The sequence below is a fragment of the Sander lucioperca genome, chromosome 17, assembly GCF_008315115.2.
Source record: "Sander lucioperca isolate FBNREF2018 chromosome 17, SLUC_FBN_1.2, whole genome shotgun sequence".
In the NCBI taxonomy this organism is placed as follows: Eukaryota; Metazoa; Chordata; class Actinopteri; order Perciformes; family Percidae; genus Sander; species Sander lucioperca.
The window spans coordinates 30082361-30104224 of record NC_050189.1 but is presented as its reverse complement, the minus strand read 5'-3'; the positions used below and the strand labels follow the sequence as shown (position 1 = coordinate 30104224).

Genomic DNA, 21864 nt, shown 5'->3' with positions numbered 1-21864 from the left:
AACGTTTAACATGAAAATCCAACATTATAACAGTATAGATATGACACAAAATATGGAAAAGCATAATAGGTCACAACAGTGCTTTGCATGATTTGCTTATAAGCACGTAACACAAAGTACAGCTGAGGCTGATGGGAATGCCATTAGATTTGCAGGTAAAATAGTGGCGCTAGGAAAGGTCAGGGGAATAAAATATATGATCACCAAAGTGGTGGGCCGAGTGACCATCAGAATAACATTGCTTTTCAGTTAGCCAAAAGCGTGGCTAATAAGATTTACAAAAATGTATGATAATTTATACTTTTTAGAAATGTGTCTTCCTATCCACAAATACCACCCAACATGAATGACATTTGTCGATTATATTGAAGGCTGTATCAACAACGTTTTACTTCCGGGATTGTTCAGGTGTGGCTGGAAATTCTGCCGGATGGCACTCATTTTTGGCCGGATGTCACCTTATCTTCCTCTTTCTTTGCGTTGGCATTTCCCTTTGTTCAGTGCCAGTTCAACTTCTACACTCGTGTGTTGCATTCCCCCTGTTTCTAGTAAGTGTTTGTTCTGACCAGTGTTTTTTGACAAAAGTGTCCGTCTAGTGTTTTTGGATACTGTAGCCAGATTTACCCTTTCGACCGGTTCCCTTTTTTGACCCAGCCTCTGCCTTGTGTTTGGGATAACCGTTGCTTTGTACCGCTTTTGTACAATAAATTCCCTTTTGTGACATTAACTGCGTGTCTAAATCCTGCATTCTGAGTCCCCTGTTTGAACTCAGTCTGACAGTCCCAGTCTGAGTAATTCTGAGTGTGATCATCTGTCCCACCTCTGTATACATGTGTACTGTACACACAGTGTGTTTAGAGTTACAGCTAATATTTTTTAAAATACTTGTACGTACAAGTTTTAAGTGTGAATATATTTGTGAGAATTGCATGTTTTGTGCTGTTTTCTGTGACTTCAAATGTCATGATATGCTTAGGAGAATATTTTCTATAAATACATACCCCACTGCACAACAATCCAAGTGTTGTGTTACAAAAAAAATCATATCAAACTATAATTATAAAAACTATGTTGTAGCCACAGAATGAATTAAACAGTAGTGGAAAAAGGACTTAAATCCTTTATTTACAAAGCTATCAGTACCACAATGGAATAATACTGCATCCAAAAGTTTATGTAACACGTATGGAAGTCAAATTTACTGTAGTAAAATATCAGGTCACGGGTGTTTTCACATTGTTATATTACTGTTGCATTAGGACGTATATGTTCTACTGTAAATATCTCAATTTTCTGCGTACTGCTGGTGTCAAACCCTTCAAGGAATAGTTCAACATTTTGAGAGAAACTCGCCTATTTTTAAGTTTTGGTCAGAGCCAGGCTAGCTGTTCCCACCAGCCCCAGTCTTTATGCTAAGCTAGGCTAAACAAATCCACCCTTTACTTAAAAAATACATTTTGGAAAATACAGTTATTTACATTTGTTCAGCGAGTAAGACGGTTTGATATCAATCTCATATATGTTAAGTACAGAGCTGGAGTCAAGACGTGGTTAGCCTAGCTTAGCATAACGACTGGAAGGAGCAAGAAAAGCTAGCCTGGCTCTGTCCAAAGTTCAAAAAGTGATAACTGATTAATACACTGTGTCTCGGTTTAATTTGCACAAAAACAGAAATGATAAAAAGACAATTAGCAGTTTTATGGAAGTTAAGTGCAGTAACTGTGTGCAGCTCCCCAGCGTTTTGTCAGTGAGGTTGCCAGGTTTGGTACTATTGTGGCTGTACAGACACATTTGGAGACACTGCACAAAAGTAGCCAACTGGGCAGATGAATAAACTGTTCTTTATCAAGGAATAGTTCCAGCATGTAACTCAAGCCCTAAAATCGCAAATTGTGGTTTTTAGATTTCTGTTTCCATACAGGTTCTACTAGCTAGATATAACATGTTAATCAGTGAGCTTTAGAGGTGGTGGTATTCCAGGCTATGACTGTTTCCCCTTGCCTCCGGTCTTTATGCTAAGCTAGGCTAACCACGCCATGACCCCAGCTCTGTACTGAACATAAAGACATGAGATTGGTATCCATCTTCTTGTGTTCCCCTGGGGAAAAAAATAGCAAATAGGTGTATTTCTCTAAGAGTGTGAACTATTTCTCTGAAGCACAGACATGATACTGATACATTATCTGCTGGAAAGGAGGAAAATGACATGAAAGAAAACACAGACTCATCACTTGTCTTTACTGAAAATACAACAAATGAGGAAGGTTTGATCATGTCCCCCCTTTTCCGGGGGTCCAAGGCATTACCAATCAAGCCATGATAAAGCAATCACTACAAATCAAGCACAGAGAAAGATTTAATGTACAGAGATAAAGATTTGCATCACTGAGTGCATATTATTAAAATAAAATCTTTAAAGCCTACATATTTCTATCATCACACTGGCTAGTTTAAACTCTAGCAGTGCATCTTATTTATATTTTTCATGTAACATTAGTCTTTAATTAAAGTAACTAGTAACTAGATGTCGGGTTAATGTAGTGGAATAAAAAGGACAATATTTCCCTCTGAAATGTAAAAGTATAAGATCTCACAAAATGGAATTACTCACATAAAGTACTTAAAAACTAGTATACTAAATGTACTTAGTTACTTTTTTTTCTCTTGGCTTAACTAACCCAAACCTGCATTACTCCCTCAGAACACAGCCATTTCAAACTCTTATTGTGTTATTCTTTTAGTTGTTAAAATATAGTCTTATTTTCAATGCCACTGTATACTGATGACAAACTGCTCTACATGTCATTTGTCAAATGGTTCAGCTTTGGAGAAATATTGTCAAACCGACAGAGAAAGGCTTATCTCACATAACACTGTATGATTGTTTCTGGACATCAAGATGTGCGACAAGAACATGTGTTTTTCACTGAAGTCGATGCTACTTTACAGGAGATGGGAGCTTATCTACAGTATAATTGCCAAAGACAACTAAAGTGCATGCTGCTTTACCCACTAACTTAATGGCTTGTACAGTAAGTCATAAACATACATTAATATTACACTTAACCCTATACTACTTATAGGGTTTGCAGCACAATGTGTTAGCATTTTATTCATTTGTATACAAAGTATACAATCATCACATTTTTTTAAACAAAGTGCTATAAGAAAGAAAACCTTCAATCTTTCAATTCAGTGTCACATTCAACCACTGATATCACCTTTGACTTTTGTTTGCGTGCTATGGGGCTACAAAAAAAGAAACATTTAACCCACAGATAACGTTTCTACTAAAAATTCATGTTGCGAATAAAAACTCTAGAAATGTGCTGCTTTTTTTCATATATTTTGGTAAGCTAATTGACAAACATGGAAGTTCAGCAGTCATGAAATTTGGCACTTCTTTGAGCTTCCCTCAAGCACACATTGCATCCACATCCAGTGAAGAAATATGCATAAAATCCAGTGTATCTACTGAACATGTTGTATATTTGTGCGGTATATTTTATATATATATTATATAGAAGTAAGCATAGGCATCCAGCACTTTGGAAACAAACACATCTGAGACTTCATGGCTGAAGATACTTTCCCTGATTAGTGGGATTTTGGGGCACTACTGGGTTCTATAACCAATCTTTAAAGTTTTGTAATCCTTTTTTTATCTAACCTTATTTTCCTCATCATCAAATACATCCTCTGTGTTAGCATCCCTGTCTTGTACATGCTGGTGATGTAAGCCAATACTAGTTGTATGGTAGCATAAACCCATGAAAATGGTATTTTATTAGACATGGTGCCCAGTTTTATGAGTTGTTACTAATGACTTTGTTAATGGTTGATAAATCATATATAAACGCAAGAACTTTTGGATTATCAGGTTGTGAAAAACCCATTAGAGACGGTCCTCCAATTAAAAATGACAGCATCAATTGTTTGTTCAAATGCCTAAATACAACAAGAACGTCTATTGACCATGTGAATTATGACGTGTCTATGAGAGCAATGACAGTGGTAGCTATAATGTTAGTGGCCGCTGTTTGTTTTCCATTTCTTACCAATACTAAATGTTTGTTTCTTTAAAATTAAAATTCTCTTGACGAAGGCCCCCTAACCTTGACAAAAAGTAGTTCTAAACCACAATATTTTCCCACTAACCAAGTGGTTTTTGTGCCTAGACTTAACCAAACCTTAACCCCAGTGGTGGCAGATAAGGAAACGTGATAAATCTCTGCAGATCTAAGCAGAGAAGAGTGCCACTCAATATTAAAACACATGAATGTACCCAAAATATGTACACGTCTAAAAGAAACAACAACCAAAGCCCAGAGAAGTGTGTTCCAGCCCTCATTTTCTAATAAAGCCATCAAATCTATTAAAGTTGCCAATAAATTGAGTTCAATACTCTGCAGCCCCAGAAGATCTGAGTGCTGAAGAGCTATTTCAAAATACAAAATATATTATGCTTGAAGATGATACACTGTACACCATGCAATCTTGAAACCCAAATGTTGCCCTTATTACTGGCCTACAAAGCATGAATAAATTATTGAATCATAAAACATTAATAGAGCTATTCATGTGTAAACCCTTTACAAAGTATGACTTTAAAAACTAAATATTAAAAAGGGTTAATGCAATACCTCTGTTGGCCTGTCTTTATCTGTCATGCAAAACCAAAAAATGCCCTTGTTTACTATTTTCAATGATCTCTATTAAAAAAGGATTTAATAACAAGCATCCCTTGTGTGAAAGTGGTACTGGAAGGGGTTAATCCAAGAACTTGGTTGTGCTATGTGTTATACAGTCATACAAAACCACACTGCAGTTATGCCAATACTGTAGTAAACTCTTAAGCCTTGGGTTAAATTGCCTCATCTTTTTCTGTGTTGCATGTACGTAGAAGTGTTTTTGATCACATTTAAAATGGCGATCACAGAAATTCATCAAACCACATCGTTGGATTGATCTCAATCTGCAGAACTCAGTGGCAGAAACTAGTTTTAATACGTATAGCGGTTCAAGTTAAAGACCTCAGAAGTTTGTAGGATACTCTTCACCTTTTGGATATGGGGTTAGAGGGAATTATGTAAGCATGTACTGTTCGGACTTGTAGATGTAATATACGATTTGGATCATTAACAAGGCAAAGAAACACAGAAGCAAAATCCGATGCCAAATTGTTTGAAATGTCGAAATGCTCTTGAAAAGCCATAATGAAAGCATCCAAAATATTTTCAAATGTCTGAATCAATTTTATGGAAGTGTTGTAAAAGGAGAAAAAGAATTTGATCAGCATTGGAGCTTTGCAACTTTCTTTTTGTGTATTTTGTGTGGATGTAGCAGCCAAACAGTTTGGAGTATAACAAATCAAAAATGACAAAAAATCAAAATGGCAGCACAAATTGATAAAAATTGACCAGGCCAATTTATTGAGGTTGCCATGACCCTAGCAACTCGAAAGGTAAAAAGAAGTTCGTTGGTACAATTTTTTTTTCAAGGATTACAAGTCAAAACATTGAGCTTTAAACTTTAAGGCTTCAGTATGCTTTAAAGAAAGTACTTTTCTATGTGTCTAAAAGCCCCTTTCTGATGGTGGGATCAAGAGGGATGTGAAAAGTTATTTTTTAAGATTCATCACATCCAGACTACAAAGACGCGCAAAAGACCGAATTATTGAAAAGAGGATACGACGGTAGGCTTTATGGCCGCGCCTTTAAGTGTGGCCATTCGTAACATGTATAAACACTTATCTCCTACTTCCTTTGAACCATACTGAAGCCTTGAGATGGATGAAGGTTCTACAAGGGAATGTTGATTTGTAGATAGGAAAGAAACAATTTAGCAGATTAGTGGACAACCAGCAGATCTCCTAATGTCTTTTGCCTGAAGCAGCTGATAATAACAGGACTAAAGAAAGCAGGGAATGCTGAAATGGTGCTAAACTTAAAGTGGCAGCAGGGCGCATTGAGTGAACATTGAAAATAGAAAGTTTTATTCACTTAAAAGTGAGGTGATCAGTGATGGGTTCTTAAAGATAAATTCACAACTGGCCACTGTCATTCACCTCTGAATGAGGCTATCATAAGCTCTTTTTTTTGCCATTCAAGTGTTACCATTACTGTAAGTCTTCCTTCTGGCATCTCACAAGCTCAGTGGCTTTCCAGCAAAACGTACAGTATTTACATGTATTACATATTATTATGACAAGACAACAAAAATAAGTTAATGAGTATATTTATCATAAGGTTATGTGAAACTTAACAGAGGGTGTATTTGATTGTGAGGAAACTATCAAGCTAATTGTACAGAGTATGTTTCAAAGAAGGGGGAGGGGTGGAGAAGGGCTGCATATACATTTCTTCATTACCGGAGAAAGGCTTTCAAAAATCGTTATCTTTTATCTTCCTAGACAGCTTCATACAGAAGGCAGTAGAGCACATGGGTGGTTAAGATGATTGTTGTTTTTTAGTTATTTTCTTGAAATCCCAGGAAAACTATCAAAATGAACAAACTTTGTTTTTTCGTGATAACAAAATTAACAAAACCTACCAAACTGACTTCTCATGATCATTTAGACAAAATTGGCTGAAATTCATGTGTGGCAATTCAACTATTAATATTACATTACATGTCATTTAGCTGACGCTTTTATCCAAAGCGACTTCCAATGAAGTGAGAGGGAGGGGAACATGTTTTTAGTGGTGGGGGAAACCGGAGCACCCGGAGAAAACCCCATGCAGACACGGGGAGAACATGCAAACTCCACACAGAAAGACCCAGGACGACCAGGGTTCGAACCCGGTACCTTCGTGCTGTGAGGCCACAGTGCTAACCATTGGGCCCCGGTGCTGCAATAGCACTTCCAAGTCCAATGAAGTCATGGTACTATACTGGAAAACCGGTGGATCGCTAACTCTGAGTTGGGAGTGATAAGCTGCCAACAAGAAACCAAGTATCTTGGGGTCTTGTTTACAAGTGAGGGTAAGATGGATTTACCAAACTGTTGTGTTGAAGAGGGACCTGAGCCTGAAAGCCGAGCATTGGATTTACTGGTCGATCTACATTCCAGCCTTCACCATCCGTCATGGTAGTCTTTGGTCACTTAGGTGGAGAGAGCATTACTGCCCTAAGTCAAGGAATTTTCTTGACTTGGTTATGTGTTCACAAGTGAGGAAAGGATGGAACACAAGATCTCAAACAAATTGGTGCTGCATCAACTGTAATGTGGACACTGTACCGGACTGTCATTGTTGAGGCAAAGCTCTTGATTTACCAGTTGGTTTATGCGTCTCAACCCTCAATGATCAGCAATGACCGAAAGAATGAGATTGTCGATTCAAGCGACCTAAGTAAGTTTCCTTCACAGGGTGTCTGTTCTTACTCTTAAAGAAAGGGTGATAAACTTGGATCTGGAGTAGAGTAGAGCTACTGCTCCTTCACGTCAAAAGGAGCCAGTTGAGGTGGTTCATGCCTCATGAACACCTTTCTTTAGAGTCTATCCGGACATGTCCATCTAGGAGGAGACTCCAGGGCAGACAAAGAACATGCTGATGAGAATACATATGCCATCAAACTGGGGAATGTCTTGGGATACCTGGGGACTAGCTGGGGGATGAGGCTAATGAGAAGTATGTATGTATGTACCTTGCTTAGCCTGCTGCAACTGCGACCAGGATGGATAGATGGGAATGATCTATGATCAGCTCGTGCAAGGTCACTATACTGTAAACCAACTCTTTCCTACCAATGGAAAACTATCTCTACTACTAGTAATACTATAAGGAATAGTGTAGGATGAAATGTTTAATGAATGTAGTATACTTATCAAGTCCACACTATTTTCGAATATCACAGCTTTGACCAGCCCCAGCAGACTGTAAGCCCCTACCTATTGACAGACTGTGGAAGGTAGACCTCCCCTCAAAGAGCTCCAACCCAAATTGGAAATCATTTTTGGGAACTCCAGAAAATAAACTGTTAAAAGCAGAATATCAACTGACGTTGATCATAAGATTGTTAGTTTATTATCTAATCTAGTTTTAAACCTTCATTCACACATGTCAGCTTATATTGTGGAGCCCAAGATTAAGGATGTGCTTAGTCAAATTGCCACACCAAAACTGGGGCCATGTCTTAGTCCAGTATTGTGCAAGGAACAGGGCTCAAGTCCTCGTTTTAGACCCAAGGCCCCCTAGTAAACCCTGGATTGAGTGAACTAATAACTAATTGTGTCATCTGCTAGTGTCAAATGTTTGTGGCAGTCCTTGATTGTATATGATTATCAGGTCTGAATCAGAATCATGAGAACACAGTTTGGGTTATGTTATGACAAGATCACACAATAATGATTCTGTGATCACAATAAAACAGATTTGTTAGAATAGTTTACAAAAAGTATTCTGTGATCACGAAAAAACTAATTGTAAAAATAATTAGACCCATGGCCCTCTAATCTTCCATATCTTCACTTCAACCCTGGCAGCAAATGATAGGGCATCAGTTTAGATGAGTAGTGACTTTCTTTGGTTACAAACAATAGGGTAAAAAGATAGTTGTCCTCCTATTTTGTTATGCTCCCTGGAATATGTTGAAAATGATGGCCACGCTAAAAGGTCCATCCTAAAATGTAAATAATTAAAACAAAAAAAGGAAGGTCTGTTTCATTTAGTTCCCTTTTGTAAAACGTTTTAAGGATTTGACTCATCATTTATCTTTCTTCAGAAAAAAGGCCCAGTCATCCTCACACCTTGAAAATTGCATACCAGAAGAAGAAAGGGTTCAAAGTCAAGATAAAAGATGGTCAAGGCAACAGAGAGGTAAAATAGTTCTATACAAAACTGACATGTTTTTCCATCAACATATTTCTTTCTGGCTCAGACTAATGATCCTGTGTTACACCCTCTATATGGGCTTTAAAGGGAGATTTAGAGAGTATAACGAGTGTTTGCACGGTGCTATGGATGCTTATATGATGTCATTTTAATGCCACAGGGGCAATTAATCACTAGAGAAAACTTTAAAAATGTTTTAAAAAAAACATTTTTAGGCGTGCTCTGGTGCCTCTACAAGAGGTTAAATATGTTGGTGATAATGGACTAGATGTAGGTGGAGGCCAAAGAATGTGTAGAGTGTGTGTGTAGAAAGTAGAGTATGTCATTTCCTCCACCAAGTTCATTATTTTCTATATGGCGCAGATAGGTATTGTGCTTATACCATGGCCACTTAGATGTTTTACAACAATTGTAAACCACCTTGATAGTGTTGACCCAATTATCCCCTGTCTATTCAAATTGGGTGTGACTGCTCTCGGAACCCCTTGGAGCTTGGGTCTCTTTAGAAAAAACATATAAACTTTGGGTTGTTTTTTTAAATTTTTTATAAATGTTGTGATATTTCATTGGATAAGTAAAAGTTTGAGCCTATTGGTGGCATTATGAAAAGTCAAGGAATTTCCAGATTAATGCTCTGTCTAATGACAATCCATCCTGTAGTTGTCAAGATATTTAAGTCTGGACAAAAGTGGTGGACCAACCTACAGTACCAACCGTCATCCCTGTAGCCATGTAGTTAGCATGTTAATGGACATGTGCCTGAAATTAGTGCTGTCCTTGGCCATGGTATAATCCACAATATTCTGTACAGTAAACTAGAGATTAGTTTGCTCTAACATGGCCAAAGCTGGTCTTGTGTAGTTACAGGGAACACTGTATTTTAAAAGGCGTTTGCCAGCTAATATTAGTGATGGTTAAAACAAATAAGTATATTACTGTTAATTCTAACACAGTTATTTTCATTCTACTCCTTCTCCCTGCTTCATCTGAAGCCAGTAGTAAACTGCACAGTAGTCTGTTAAACATTTTCAAGCATTAGCATTTTGTTTGGCATTATGCTAGCAATCTACAAAAGTAAGCCCAGATTTCATGTACAGCTTCAGAAGTTAATCATTTCTGTTAAAATCTTATTGCAGCATTTAAGTGAAAATATTAAATTAGTAACATATATATACAGTAAAAGATTTGAAACAATGAAAAGACAAAAGCTAAGACATAAGCTTGACCATAACGAAGGATAAATTGTCAGCCATTTTGTGACTGACATTCATTTCGATGACAGGCTTTGTTTGTTGTTTCTGCAGAGATTTGTTGATGTCCCTAAGGTAATACTAGTTAATAGATGCACCCATAACCTTAGAGCAATGGGATCTGTAAATTACCCCTATTTGATCCTGAACTATTCCTTTTCATTCTAACGTAGACACAACCTGTCTGTGTAGTTTTAATAAAGTGCCTTCAGAGTTGTGCAGATTTAGTAACCCAACTCAGCTTGTATATATTTAGAAGGTTCATATTTACAGAAATAACAGAGATGAAAGGTTTGAGATGCCCTAAGGTTACTTAAAATTTTCTTCAAAGAATAGCATTTGCATGTTGACTGTTTTTAGGTTTTAGGTTACATCAATGCTACCGGTGTGAGAAAGCCTTCCCAATCTCATCACTCTTATTACACATTTTCATGTCATACGACATACAGAGGGTGGATATAATACGTAAAAACTATGCAATCATTATAATAAAATTTGAGATAAGCTAAGAAACTCATTTATTAAACTCTATATGTCCCATTTAAGGCTATAGTTTGTAGTGTTGTGGCATTGGACTGCATTAGGGTTAGGGTTAGCCTAGGGTTAGGGTTAACACTGACAACTATTCCTAACACTGATGTTTTGGAGCAAAAATGCACGGCCGTTGTGCACCTTTGACCAATTGTAAACCATCTTGAAAATGCAGCCAATTATCCTCTGGCTATTCAAATTGAGTCTGACTGCTCTTGGAACCTCTTTTCCAATTGGGTTTATTTAAAACAAATGATCTTTGGGTTTGGTTATGTTTTCCAAACTTTTTGACCCGTGAAGACCTCTACTAAGGGGTGTTTATGTTATTTAGTCCCCCCTCTTTATGTACATTGTGGGCATGAAATATTAAGTACACCTCAAAACTACGGTGTTAAAAATGGTACTAATGACTGTAAAGTAGTATCAACACCTCTGACCCCAACTGAATATTAATCATTAAGATAGCTGATTACATGATGTTTTCATGATTTTATGTCCACTCCCTGTATTTCTTTGTGTATTGTTAAATCTAACTTACTGCACTCTTAGAAGTTGTTGTTTTGTAGAAACTACATTTTGTTTGCTTGGTTTCTATCTCCTCAGTACAGAGGGTTGTGTTTTTCTGTTAAGTGTAATTGAGTTCTCCATTCCTTGTTGTCTAGACCCTTGTCTTCATTCTGGCTCCTTCGTCTTCTACTCTTTTCCCATCCACCGTCTGTAACTAGACGACGTCTGACTCCACCACGCATTGCTCGGTGTACTCCTTCACCAGCTCCACGCTCAATGTGTTGCGGCAGAATTCGGCCATGGCCTTCCAGAGTGGTGGGTCCAGGAACATCTGGCACATCACGTGACCCTTCAGGTTAGCAGTGTGGCGGTGCAGGTGGCACAAGAACTGCTGCCGAGCCAGGTTCAGGTCTTTACCGAACATGTCAATGTTCAGGTAATACCTGGTTAAAAAAAAAGGTGTACCAGTAAGAAAACAATGTCTTATTTTGAAAATGACAACTTGTGCTTTTAAATGTTATGAATATCTTAATTAAATTCAATTCAATTCAATTCAATTCAATTCAATTTTATTTATAGTATCAAATCATAACAAGAGTTATCTCGAGACACAGATAGAGTAGGTCTAGACCACACTCTGTAGTTTACGAAGCCCCAACTATTACAGTGGTTGCCTCAAGAGCAAGCATTAGCAGTAGCTATTGCGACAGTGGCAAGGAAAAACTCCCTCTTAAAGGTGCTATGTGCAGTATCTAATAAATGTACAAGTCTGGCATAAATGTACAAGTCTGGCACCCCTAATGATACTATGAAAACATTGCTGTCGGGCAGTAACCTTGTATCTCCATATTTTGTCATTTAAATTTTTTTTCATATATCACTGCTATTGGACACCCTTTATGCCAGTCTGTGGGTTTTACAAATATTAAAACAGTGACGAGGCGATTTCATCTGACTTCATCTGAGGTTAAAAGCTCAATCAAATGTTTTCAAATTAGCGTTTTTTCATTTCCTGAAAAACAACGTTTTTGGACATGTAAGGTTTTCACCTGTCAGCGACAAAAATATGCTTTGGTAAACAGTAGTTCATGTTACTACATTATTGAACGCTTTCTTATGGACAGTAATTGTCCCTGACTTAACCAGCATTATGAATTAATTTTGGAATAAACAAAGAAAGGACAGTTACCAGTCATCTCCAATGGGCACCCTAAAAGGGAAGGTACAGAGGCTGGCCATAGTAGGGTTGGACACATCATCCACCATCCAGTCAATGTCCTTCTTCAGTAGAATGGCCATGTTACTGGGCAAAAGCTTGAATGGCTGCCAGTCTTGAATGATGGTGCCATTAGGAAGGAGCCCCTGCAGCAGGTCAGTGGTCAGATACAGCCGGTGGACAGCTGTGTGGTCAAGACGCACCGGAGGGTTTGAAGAGGAGGTGGACAAAGTGGATTGGATGTCTCCACCCAGACCGAGCTCAGACAGACGAAACTTGAGGTCTTCAGCTCTGAAGCGCACCAGCAGAATACCCTGTAGAGAACAAAGTCAATGTATGAGCTGGCGAAGAACTACAACAGAAAACACACTGAGGCCAGGCTTATTGCCTGAAGCATGTTGGTCATTAACAACAGCCATTAACCATTTTGTTGCTGGTACCTGCTTGGTTATGAGGCGATACTTCTGGAAATCCTTGGGTCCAAGCTGATCGTCACGGGTCAAGCGTGTTACTTTGACCTCAGGGTACTTGGATTTGACCAGCTCGCAGCAAAAGCGTAGCAGAACTCCAGCCACACCCTTGCCCCTTTCCTGAGGGGCGACACGTAGACCTTCCACCAGCATAGTCTCCCCATCGTCAATCACACACACCGACTCCAGAGCAATCTGACAAGTATCACAGAGGAAGAAGGAAGACAAAATGAAATTACAAACGATCAAATTGGCATGTCCCTTTTAAGAACTGTATATCATTCCTGTAGCTGGGTCAAAGCAGCATGACCTGTTTTAGAGATTTGGGAAACAAGGACATATTAATTAGAGCATGGAGCGTGAGCCATTGTCTGCTGTTTATCCATGTCTGAGTTGCGGTGGCAGCAAGCTAAGCAACGAGCCAGCAGAACCACATCATCTTCAAAAAGTACATGATGTGTTTCTGCTAGAGCGATAAGGCCGAGACCCTTAGTGTGCACTGGGACGTTCTAACATTCATCTTTAGTCATGAACTTTGGATGATGACCGAAAGAATGGGGCCATGGATTCAAGCAGCCAAAATGATCTTTCTTATTAGGAAGGCTGGGAGAGGTCTTCAGGAATTTGGTTCAATTGAGCAAGTTTTAATTGTTCTTTCATGTCAGCTGGTATTGGCCATGATTCATGCTGTGAAGAAGACAAAGACATTAACAGCAGAAACAGCTCATCAATCCTGTGAGTTAAATGAATTTTGCCGTTTCCATAGAGCTTTTCTAATGCCATACTTCAAAATGCACTCAAGAATATGTGAATGGATAGGTTTTGCAATCATAACTGTAACAAATTACAATTTGATAATTCAGTAATTCAAAGTGGTCTTATTTAAATGGTGTGTGTTCTTTTGAGCCACAGATTTGCCTACAATTAGTAGTTTTGTTTAGAGTTGAAGGGTGTGTGAACCGTGCTGCCGAGGTCTGGAGTTCTGGAGCGCTGTGTGCAGAGGCTAAGCTAGCTGCTGGATGGTCAGTAAATTTGGAGTTGCTTAAAGGCACCTTTGACAGAGCTGGGCTGAGTAATGAAAAAATAAAGTAACTTATCCAAAGAGACAAATCTCACATTATTATTCTTAATTCTGCCTTTTCTTACACCCACAACTTTAAAATGTTTTAATACTATTCATTGAACTTACCACTTTCCCCTGTTTGCGGGCCAATATGACTGTGCGGTTGGTCTCCTGCAGCCAGTTGGTGTACCGGGTGGGCAGGTAGTCAAGGCCTCCATAGATGTCCTGGCTCATAGCCATGATCTCATCGAAGTCCTCTTCAGTGGCTACCGAGAACTGAAGGCCTGCCTGGGACAGCGCCTCAGGCAGCTGGAGCATAGTCAGGCTGGTATCGATCTTCATCTTGAAATAACTGATGAGATACAAAGTGGAGGAGAGATTATTGTATTTATTTTCTTAAACCAGGATTTAGGAGATCTTAAGAGCCCCTAACCTAGGAGCTCCTGACAGGTGGCAAATTGTGGATGGTGCAGAAATTCAAGAATGCACATCTTTAAAATCAAAGCAACAACAGGCTTTGACAAAGATGTCTGCTTGGAGAACAGCTGCTTGTGACTAATGATGTAATCACTCGGACAACAAAAAAACAACTATGTCCACTCCACACAAAAATAGCATCTTAGTGCTCAAATATAACACATTCAATCATTTGTCTGCCACTTGAAGTGATAACATGGAAAGAATAATCAAATCAGTGACCCTGTGTACAAAAGAAAAGACATCAATATCACAGGCATAGGCCCAATCACAATTGGATGCATAATCCTTTATGTGTTCATACTGTACGGCTCACACAGTGTTTATGAAACATACTGTAATCAGCCCGTGAATTCAGAGCAGTAGCAGTGGTAAAGCATAGCCAGACACTTTGTATTTACATTTCGAAAATAGACCTTATTTTATAAAATCTTCATCAAGTCATAAAGCATTGCCAATTGTAATATGACCTTCTTAGGTTTCGGTTAAAGATTTGTATTTGTCATCAAATGATGACTTGGGACTGTAAAAGAAATAGAAGTGAAATGGGTGAGATTGGTACAGGAACTAATAACTGGCAGGACAGGAAGACAAAACATTACCATAAAGAAAACTACTGACCACCACATTCTGAATCAATCCCAAAGAACTGACCAAAGGGAAGCCAACCACAGATGACTGCAGAATAAAGACATGTGCAGGGGAGCGTGGGTGAATGGACCAGAGGGACAAAAAAAATGCAAGGATGGAGGGAAACAAAAACCCAAATGAGACAGGCCAAAGAGACAAAAAACAGCCAGAAGGATGGGCCAAAACAGATAAATGAGAACAGACACAGGAAGTGGAAGACTGGCCAAGACCTATCTTGATCCCTATGTCGTTTCCAATAAATCCTGTAAATCCATACCCTCAACCTCCTAATCCGTACACTAATACCTTCTGATACCCACTCCACATTACAAACACTGGTATTTGTCCAGAACTTGGCTAAAGAATTCACAGTAACAAATAAACAAGATAAAATGGAGAAAGCTGGGAACTAATTTGTTTCATTACAAAGTTATGCCCCAAAAGCTCACAATACCATTACGTCATCCAGATTATATACATAAGGGTACATAAGAAACTACTTGTTTGTCATTGGAGTGGGTGCACAAAAGTTCACAAGTGTTCTGGCGAAGTGCTGTCGGGGCTAACCAAATCAAACTAATATTGCTAATATTGCCGGGAAAACAAAGCACTGAGGAAAACAAAAACAAGATGCTTGCTCTTATGAAGATTTTTGCATTTAATGAAGTTGAGATACAATGCATTAACACATGATGCAGTAAATGGTCATCAATTCAAACACAAACACAAGCTTGTGCAAAAAGAAAACATTCAACATAGCGTAAGAAGCCATACAAAAGAGAAGTGATACAATATGATAAGATACAACAAAACATAATAACATACAATAACATATAGGTAGGGCTGGGTATGACATCTCAAGAATTTTTTTTAAAATATTGAGCAAATTTTGTTGACATGAATTTGAAAAGCTGTCAAGTGCTGAAAGCGGCCCCTATTGAGCAAATGTTTTGAGTAAAACAAATTTGCTTGAATGTAACTGAGCATCTAATCCTAATCCTGTCCACCTGGAACACCATGTTTTAACCCAAACCTAACCCTAACCCTAGCATGGAACATGGAACCTGCCAATTATGCATTTCACTGGGAGGGAATAACGCATGGAAGATTCACATTATCCTACTTCAATTCTGACCCCCAGTGTGCAGGTGCCCCAACCAACCAGTAGGAGTGCACTGCCATGGACATCTGTGAACATGAGCAAATTGTGTTCATTGGAATTCAAGACCAAGCTGGAGCTACTGTTACCACAAATGGAACCACAGTTCTTTGGACGGGAACTTGACCCCTGTGCCACCCATGCACATAAACAGTAATGTTTTGATCTTGCCTGAAACACTGAGGTTGTGTTTTGCCACTGATGACAGACAATTTCAAATGATACCCAGCCCTAGCTATGAGAGATGTCATTATATATAATGAGCAGGAGACTGCAAATTGTACTGGAAGTCCAACACAGAGTTTAGTAGACAGAGTCCCAGACCAGGCCTTGGTCTTACAAATAACAACTCTTTATCTCACATGGGGCAGGTTTAAGGAAATCTACTTTCCCATGCATTTGTGTGACTTTTGTGAACAAAAATCTTTAAAATTGGTCTAGTATTGAGTGAGAACACTGTAACCATCTTGTTCTGAAATTTCGCGAGGTTAATTTCCGGTAGACAGAGGTGTGGGTGAAAGGAGTGGCGGAATTTTGCCAACAAAATGTCACCTACACTTCGCACGGCTTCTAAAGACGTTACCTTTAGATACAGGCAGGCTGACGTTGAGGCTAGTTGTGCTAGCATACAGCTACAAATGGAACTTAAGACTCCGGTCCATACACTGCACCTTGCAGACCATCAGGTCTGCAGTGACCATTTTGATCGAGGACGAATACCGCCAGTTAAAAAGGAGAAGAAATCCTCCCCCAAAGCACCTTTTCCTACATAAAAATGCTGTTCCAAGAGTGGAGAGCTTTAGATAGAACGGCGGTAAGCTAATGCTATTAGCTAAAGTTACTGTCTTCACCTAGCATCAATAAGTCACACACAAGCATGGCAGGATAACGTCAACTTCACCATCTTTCCATAACGTAGTATTTATAATAACAATCCGAGCCGGTCAGGGGCCAAAAACAGCACTTTTAGTTGACGTTCATTGATGGTCGCTATACATTGACTAACCCTATCGCCCCATAGGATTACATTGCAGCGCAGTTCACGGCTACTGGTTACAGCATTCTTGCTCAATGGATCAACTTCAAAGATTTTAGTTCACATTAGTCACTTACACACAAATGTATGGGAAAATAGGGTCCAGGTTAGACGAAAAAAAAACGAAATTCCCCTTCAAGATGATGACTGACAGAGGAGCATTATGCATTACCGAATGTAGTTACCAAGTGTAACTGGCATACGGCGTCCAGTGTAATGTACCAGGCTCACAAAACTAAAATCCAACTGACAAACTAGCTGATTAAATATGAATCAAGATGGAATGTCTACAACTGAGGCTTCTAAGACTGCTAAATACAGGCTTGAAGTGCTACTCGCCAGACTAAAGCGACACCACAGACACAGATGCCACTGGCACCAACTATCAGACTACTGAGCTATAACCTGCCTGTAAGGCCGAGCACAGCAGTCTGGAGTGCTGCCTGAATTGACAACAAGAGAGCTTTCAATTCAATACAACACATCTATTGTTAGTGAGGGCTAGAATAGGACTGTATTTAAACTTCCCTGTAGCTGATTCTGGTTTCCAACTTCGCCCCAGGTGTGTCTGTTAAAACACGGACGGGGACAACTTCTCTCTTTTGATGCTTTATTAAGATCAAGCAACAGTACAAACATGGACGTCGGTAGCTTTGGTATGGTTGTGTGTGTGTGTGTGTGTGTGTGTGTGTGTGTGTGTGTGGCTAGTTCTCAATGACGCACACACGCAATCTCAACTGGCTAGTTATCCTCCGGACAGCGAGAGTCTCTTTTTTCTTTCTCTCCCTTTTCCGTCAGGTGGCGCACGTGCCCGCTCGCGGTGTGAAGCGCGTTTCCGCGCTATTCTCCAACATGCACTCTAACAATCACTGCTGATAGACGGCCTTTTGTACATCTATTCTTAAATGCCTATTGCTCTAGAAGGTCAGTAATTCAGACATCTGAATCTCAATACCAGAGCCATCACACGCATACCGCTCACCATAGAACACGGCCATGGCCACCCCCTTATCCAATTTTTCATGCTACTCCCAACCAGACACAGATACAGGACACCAGGCACACACTGTGGAAACAAATCCCCCCCCTTGGAAACAATAAAGCCTTTCTTTATCTCTATATGTGTATCTATGAAGCATCAAGGAAAGTAAAGAACAACCCTTATTTTCCTAAGGGACCATCAAGTGTGGCATATACCGAGGCAGATCACTATCCCCGCTGCTTTACTGCATTAACTTCAACTTTCCCAGTTGCTTATTTTGAGTAGCGATTATGAATACAGGTTCACGAAAGGGACTACTTTTAACCTCCTCTTCTGCATGGACCACATCTGCCCAATTGTGGACACATGGTTGCAAAGAGAGAGGATTACTTGGACTGAATGGGTTGAACTAACAGATGGCCACACAGACACACAGGGCAGCTTTATACTTAAGGATTTCACAATCACAATGGGGCCCTGAAGCAAGGCAGGCATAGAGAAAGAGTAGGACTGTACTGAAATGCCACATCAACAGAAAGAACTAGTTCCAAGCAATCAACATATAAGACATTCCAGTCTTATATGTGTAGTAAGGTGGCCAATGTGTGACAACTGCAAACACCAAGTCATGAAAGCTTCTAACAAAGCAAGAAGACAGGATTCCAACTGAAGTCCAACACCCAGAGACTGCGCAACCCTAGGAAAGTGAAGGGCCAGAGCTACGGGACTATCAAGGCCAGTTTCCTGAGAACTACCTGAGAACATCTATATGGTGCCTTCCAGAATGCAGCAGTTAGGGGCTCTGAAAGGGCAAGGGAAACAGTGAGTTTAGAGTGTCCAATTGGCATATAGATGACAATAACGGAGAAGGCTGGACTCAAGAATAGTACCACATCACTAAATATGAAAGCACAAGTGCAGGCACTTAACACCAGCTCATCAGAAACAGAGTCCAGCAGTCAGGTAGGATCAAAGGTGCAGCATACAGTTGAAAAAATCATCATGTAGAGAAAGAATCATGTTGAGAACGCTCGAGCAATGTAGCACTGAAATGCCAAGAGGGGAACTTAGTGAAGGGTCATGAGAGAGGATATGTTACAAGCCTTGAGTAAAGTCCTACTCATATGATAGCAATTTTGTCCAAAAAAGTGACCAAATGATGAAAGGTTTTGAAAATTAAATTTATTTCAAGATCTAGCATCCTTAACATTTTTAAAACACAGGCTTTACCTCCAATTTGTGAATACAGGATACACGTCTACAGGTCATGCTGGTAAGATGAAAAAAACAATATTGATAACAAAACTAGCCGTGGCTAAATGCTACAGGAGCGCCATTAGAGTGCTGCTGCGATGCTGATAACACTCCAAAACAAAACAGGCAGTTCCACAGAGTCAGCAGTAAGCAAGTCTAAAACACACCGAACACGTTTCAGTTGCATTTCTCTGCCATCTGTCTCACACACATTAAACAAAATGCATACACTTTTATTCAATACAGTCGTCTACATCTGCCACAGAAGTGCATGCCATTTCTTTAGCAAGCGTTGATAGCAACATAGAATAAAATGGAAAGACAATTTAATATTTAGAGTGAAACCTATCGGGTGTAGCCGTCAGACTTTACATGGATACTTGTAAGTTCAGAGATGCTCAGTGCTTCATCTGTACTTGTTATTCCTGGATAAACCTGGTGTTTATGGAAAACAGGCTCCTCTACAAGGAATATTGCTGTCCAAAACCCTACCCAACATAGTAAATCATCTCTGTATAACGAATGGATGATCATTTCTTTAAAACTTTACAACACTAGCTCGGGGACATTTTTCTTTGTTCTTACTTTGTTGCTGGGACTGTACCTGGTTATCTTAAGGCCCCTATTCATTACCTGTTGGCTTTTGTTGTGTGTGTTAAAGCACTGTCTTTTAATGCCATTAAGAGAGGGGATTAGAGGGGAAGTTGTTGGATTGTAGAGACTAAAACAGAAATGCTAGACATGTTCCAATAATCTATCAATGGGCCATGTGAGCTGTAAGGGCATTTGTAGTGAAAACACTGTCTGGTCACAGCAGACACACGTACACACTGTGGACACTGGTATTTTTCCATCATGCTTTGACATGAGGTGTCAGGCTTGGCTGCGTAGTCTGGTCCTGCCAATGAGAGCAATGCTGTTTTGTTTTTGTGTTTCTCTCCCGCTCTCTCTCTCTCTTTCACACACTCATTGATTCACTCTTCTCCTATTCACTCTCTCATGCTCTTACTTCCTCCCTCTCTTTCGGCTGGCAGTGTACTCCAAACAAAATGGAATTTGGCACATTTGCAAAAGACTGTTGAACTGCCATCAAATACGCCACTGTGGGCAATTGCCAGTATGCTCGCTGCAGATTGGGGTCCGGTTATTTAATGATGCCCATGTCAGATGGGGGAGCTTTGGAATTGTGGTGTGAAAAGACACAATGCAAATGAGAAATCGGTTATCCAAAGGAAGCACACAAAGAAGCGCATTCCGTCACATGAGTTAGTTGGTGAATTGACCAACATACCCATACACTTGGCACAAAATAGTACCAACAATGACCACAAAGAATAGCTAAGAATCTACCAATAGTCATTAGGACTGGGTATCGCCACTGATTTCCTGAATCGATTCGATTCCGATTCACAAGGTCCCGATTCCATTTTCAATTAATTCATTATCAATTAAATTAGGGATATTTCAGTTACTATATAAGTTTTGCTCGGATATGAAAGAGATTCTCTGAGAACTAATGCTATAAATTATGCAAATAACACTGGTGCATTATTAAAAATGAATGTTAATGTTGTCGTTAAGAATTGACCCCTAAGCATTTAACATAGAGACCGAAAAATTGTACAAATGCTTTCTTCAGTGCAGAGACTGTACCTAAAGCCATACATTTGTGAAAATGGCCATGGCAGTTTTTCCCATGCTAAACTTTCACCTAACTTTGGAGTTATTTAGCATGACATGGGTTCCTTAGATTGTCTAGTTTCATATGCTACCACTATCTTCAGTCTACCCCCTGGAGCCCCTTAAAAGATCAATCTCAGGATTTTATGAATCCAGATCAATTAGCATTGTAAAATGGATTTTTTTTAAACCCAGCCCTAATAGTTTTTCTTCAATCGATAATTGAGTTTCAGCAATGGCCAAAAAGCTCAAATCTCAAGAGGTAGCATTATAGGCATTATATAGGCCTACTGTAAGTCAAAAGAGATTGTTCATCTGATGATTTATCATAAAGAGCAAAACTTAGCACGCAAAGAGAGGTCGATTGGTATTACAGCCTCTACACACTTGAGATCAAAGTCAAATGTGGCACGCATTCCTCATGAACAGGCCAATTTTGTCTCTGTTAACACACCAGATTTGATTTATTTGGAGTACGCTGCCAGCTCTCCTCTTTGTCTTCCCCCACTTTCACATAGAAAAGATACTAAAAAGAACAGAGGTCTCTTGCACCTGAATAATACAAAACTCAAAGGAACACACCATGTCTTCAGTAGATTATCCTGTTGGTGTGATGAGAACATGGACACCAAAATCATTCATGTCTCCTGGGTAGATCCTTGGCTCCAGTGCTTCATGCCAGTAGGCTCCTTGCCGACGCAAACACATACGCAAACCACTCTGTTGCGCGATAGCAGGCTCCATGTCATTTTTCCCACGTAGCCCCGCCTATACA

The 21864-nt window shown here is 39.5% G+C and overlaps 1 protein-coding gene across 3 annotated transcripts in view; it reads right to left on the bottom strand.

Annotated features, from left to right (window-relative positions):
* Positions 1 to 9372: 9372 nt before the first annotated feature.
* The window catches only part of nat16 (N-acetyltransferase 16), a 46415-nt gene continuing 33923 nt past the window's right edge, over positions 9373 to 21864 (bottom strand). The window contains exons 2-6 of one of the 3 annotated variants that reach the window (XM_031290932.2): positions 21672 to 21857; positions 13998 to 14223; positions 12779 to 13003; positions 12312 to 12652; positions 9373 to 11565 (exon numbers count right to left, since the gene is read on the bottom strand). In XM_031290932.2, coding sequence (XP_031146792.1) covers positions 11337 to 11565; positions 12312 to 12652; positions 12779 to 13003; positions 13998 to 14223; positions 21672 to 21727 — 1077 coding nt within the window. In that variant the 5' untranslated portion in view covers positions 21728 to 21857 and the 3' untranslated portion in view covers positions 9373 to 11336. Of the gene's footprint in view, positions 11566 to 12311; positions 12653 to 12778; positions 13004 to 13997; positions 14224 to 14818; positions 14844 to 21671; positions 21858 to 21864 lie in introns of those variants that run through there. The other 2 variants (XM_035993489.1, XM_031290940.2) reach the window with 2 other exon arrangements.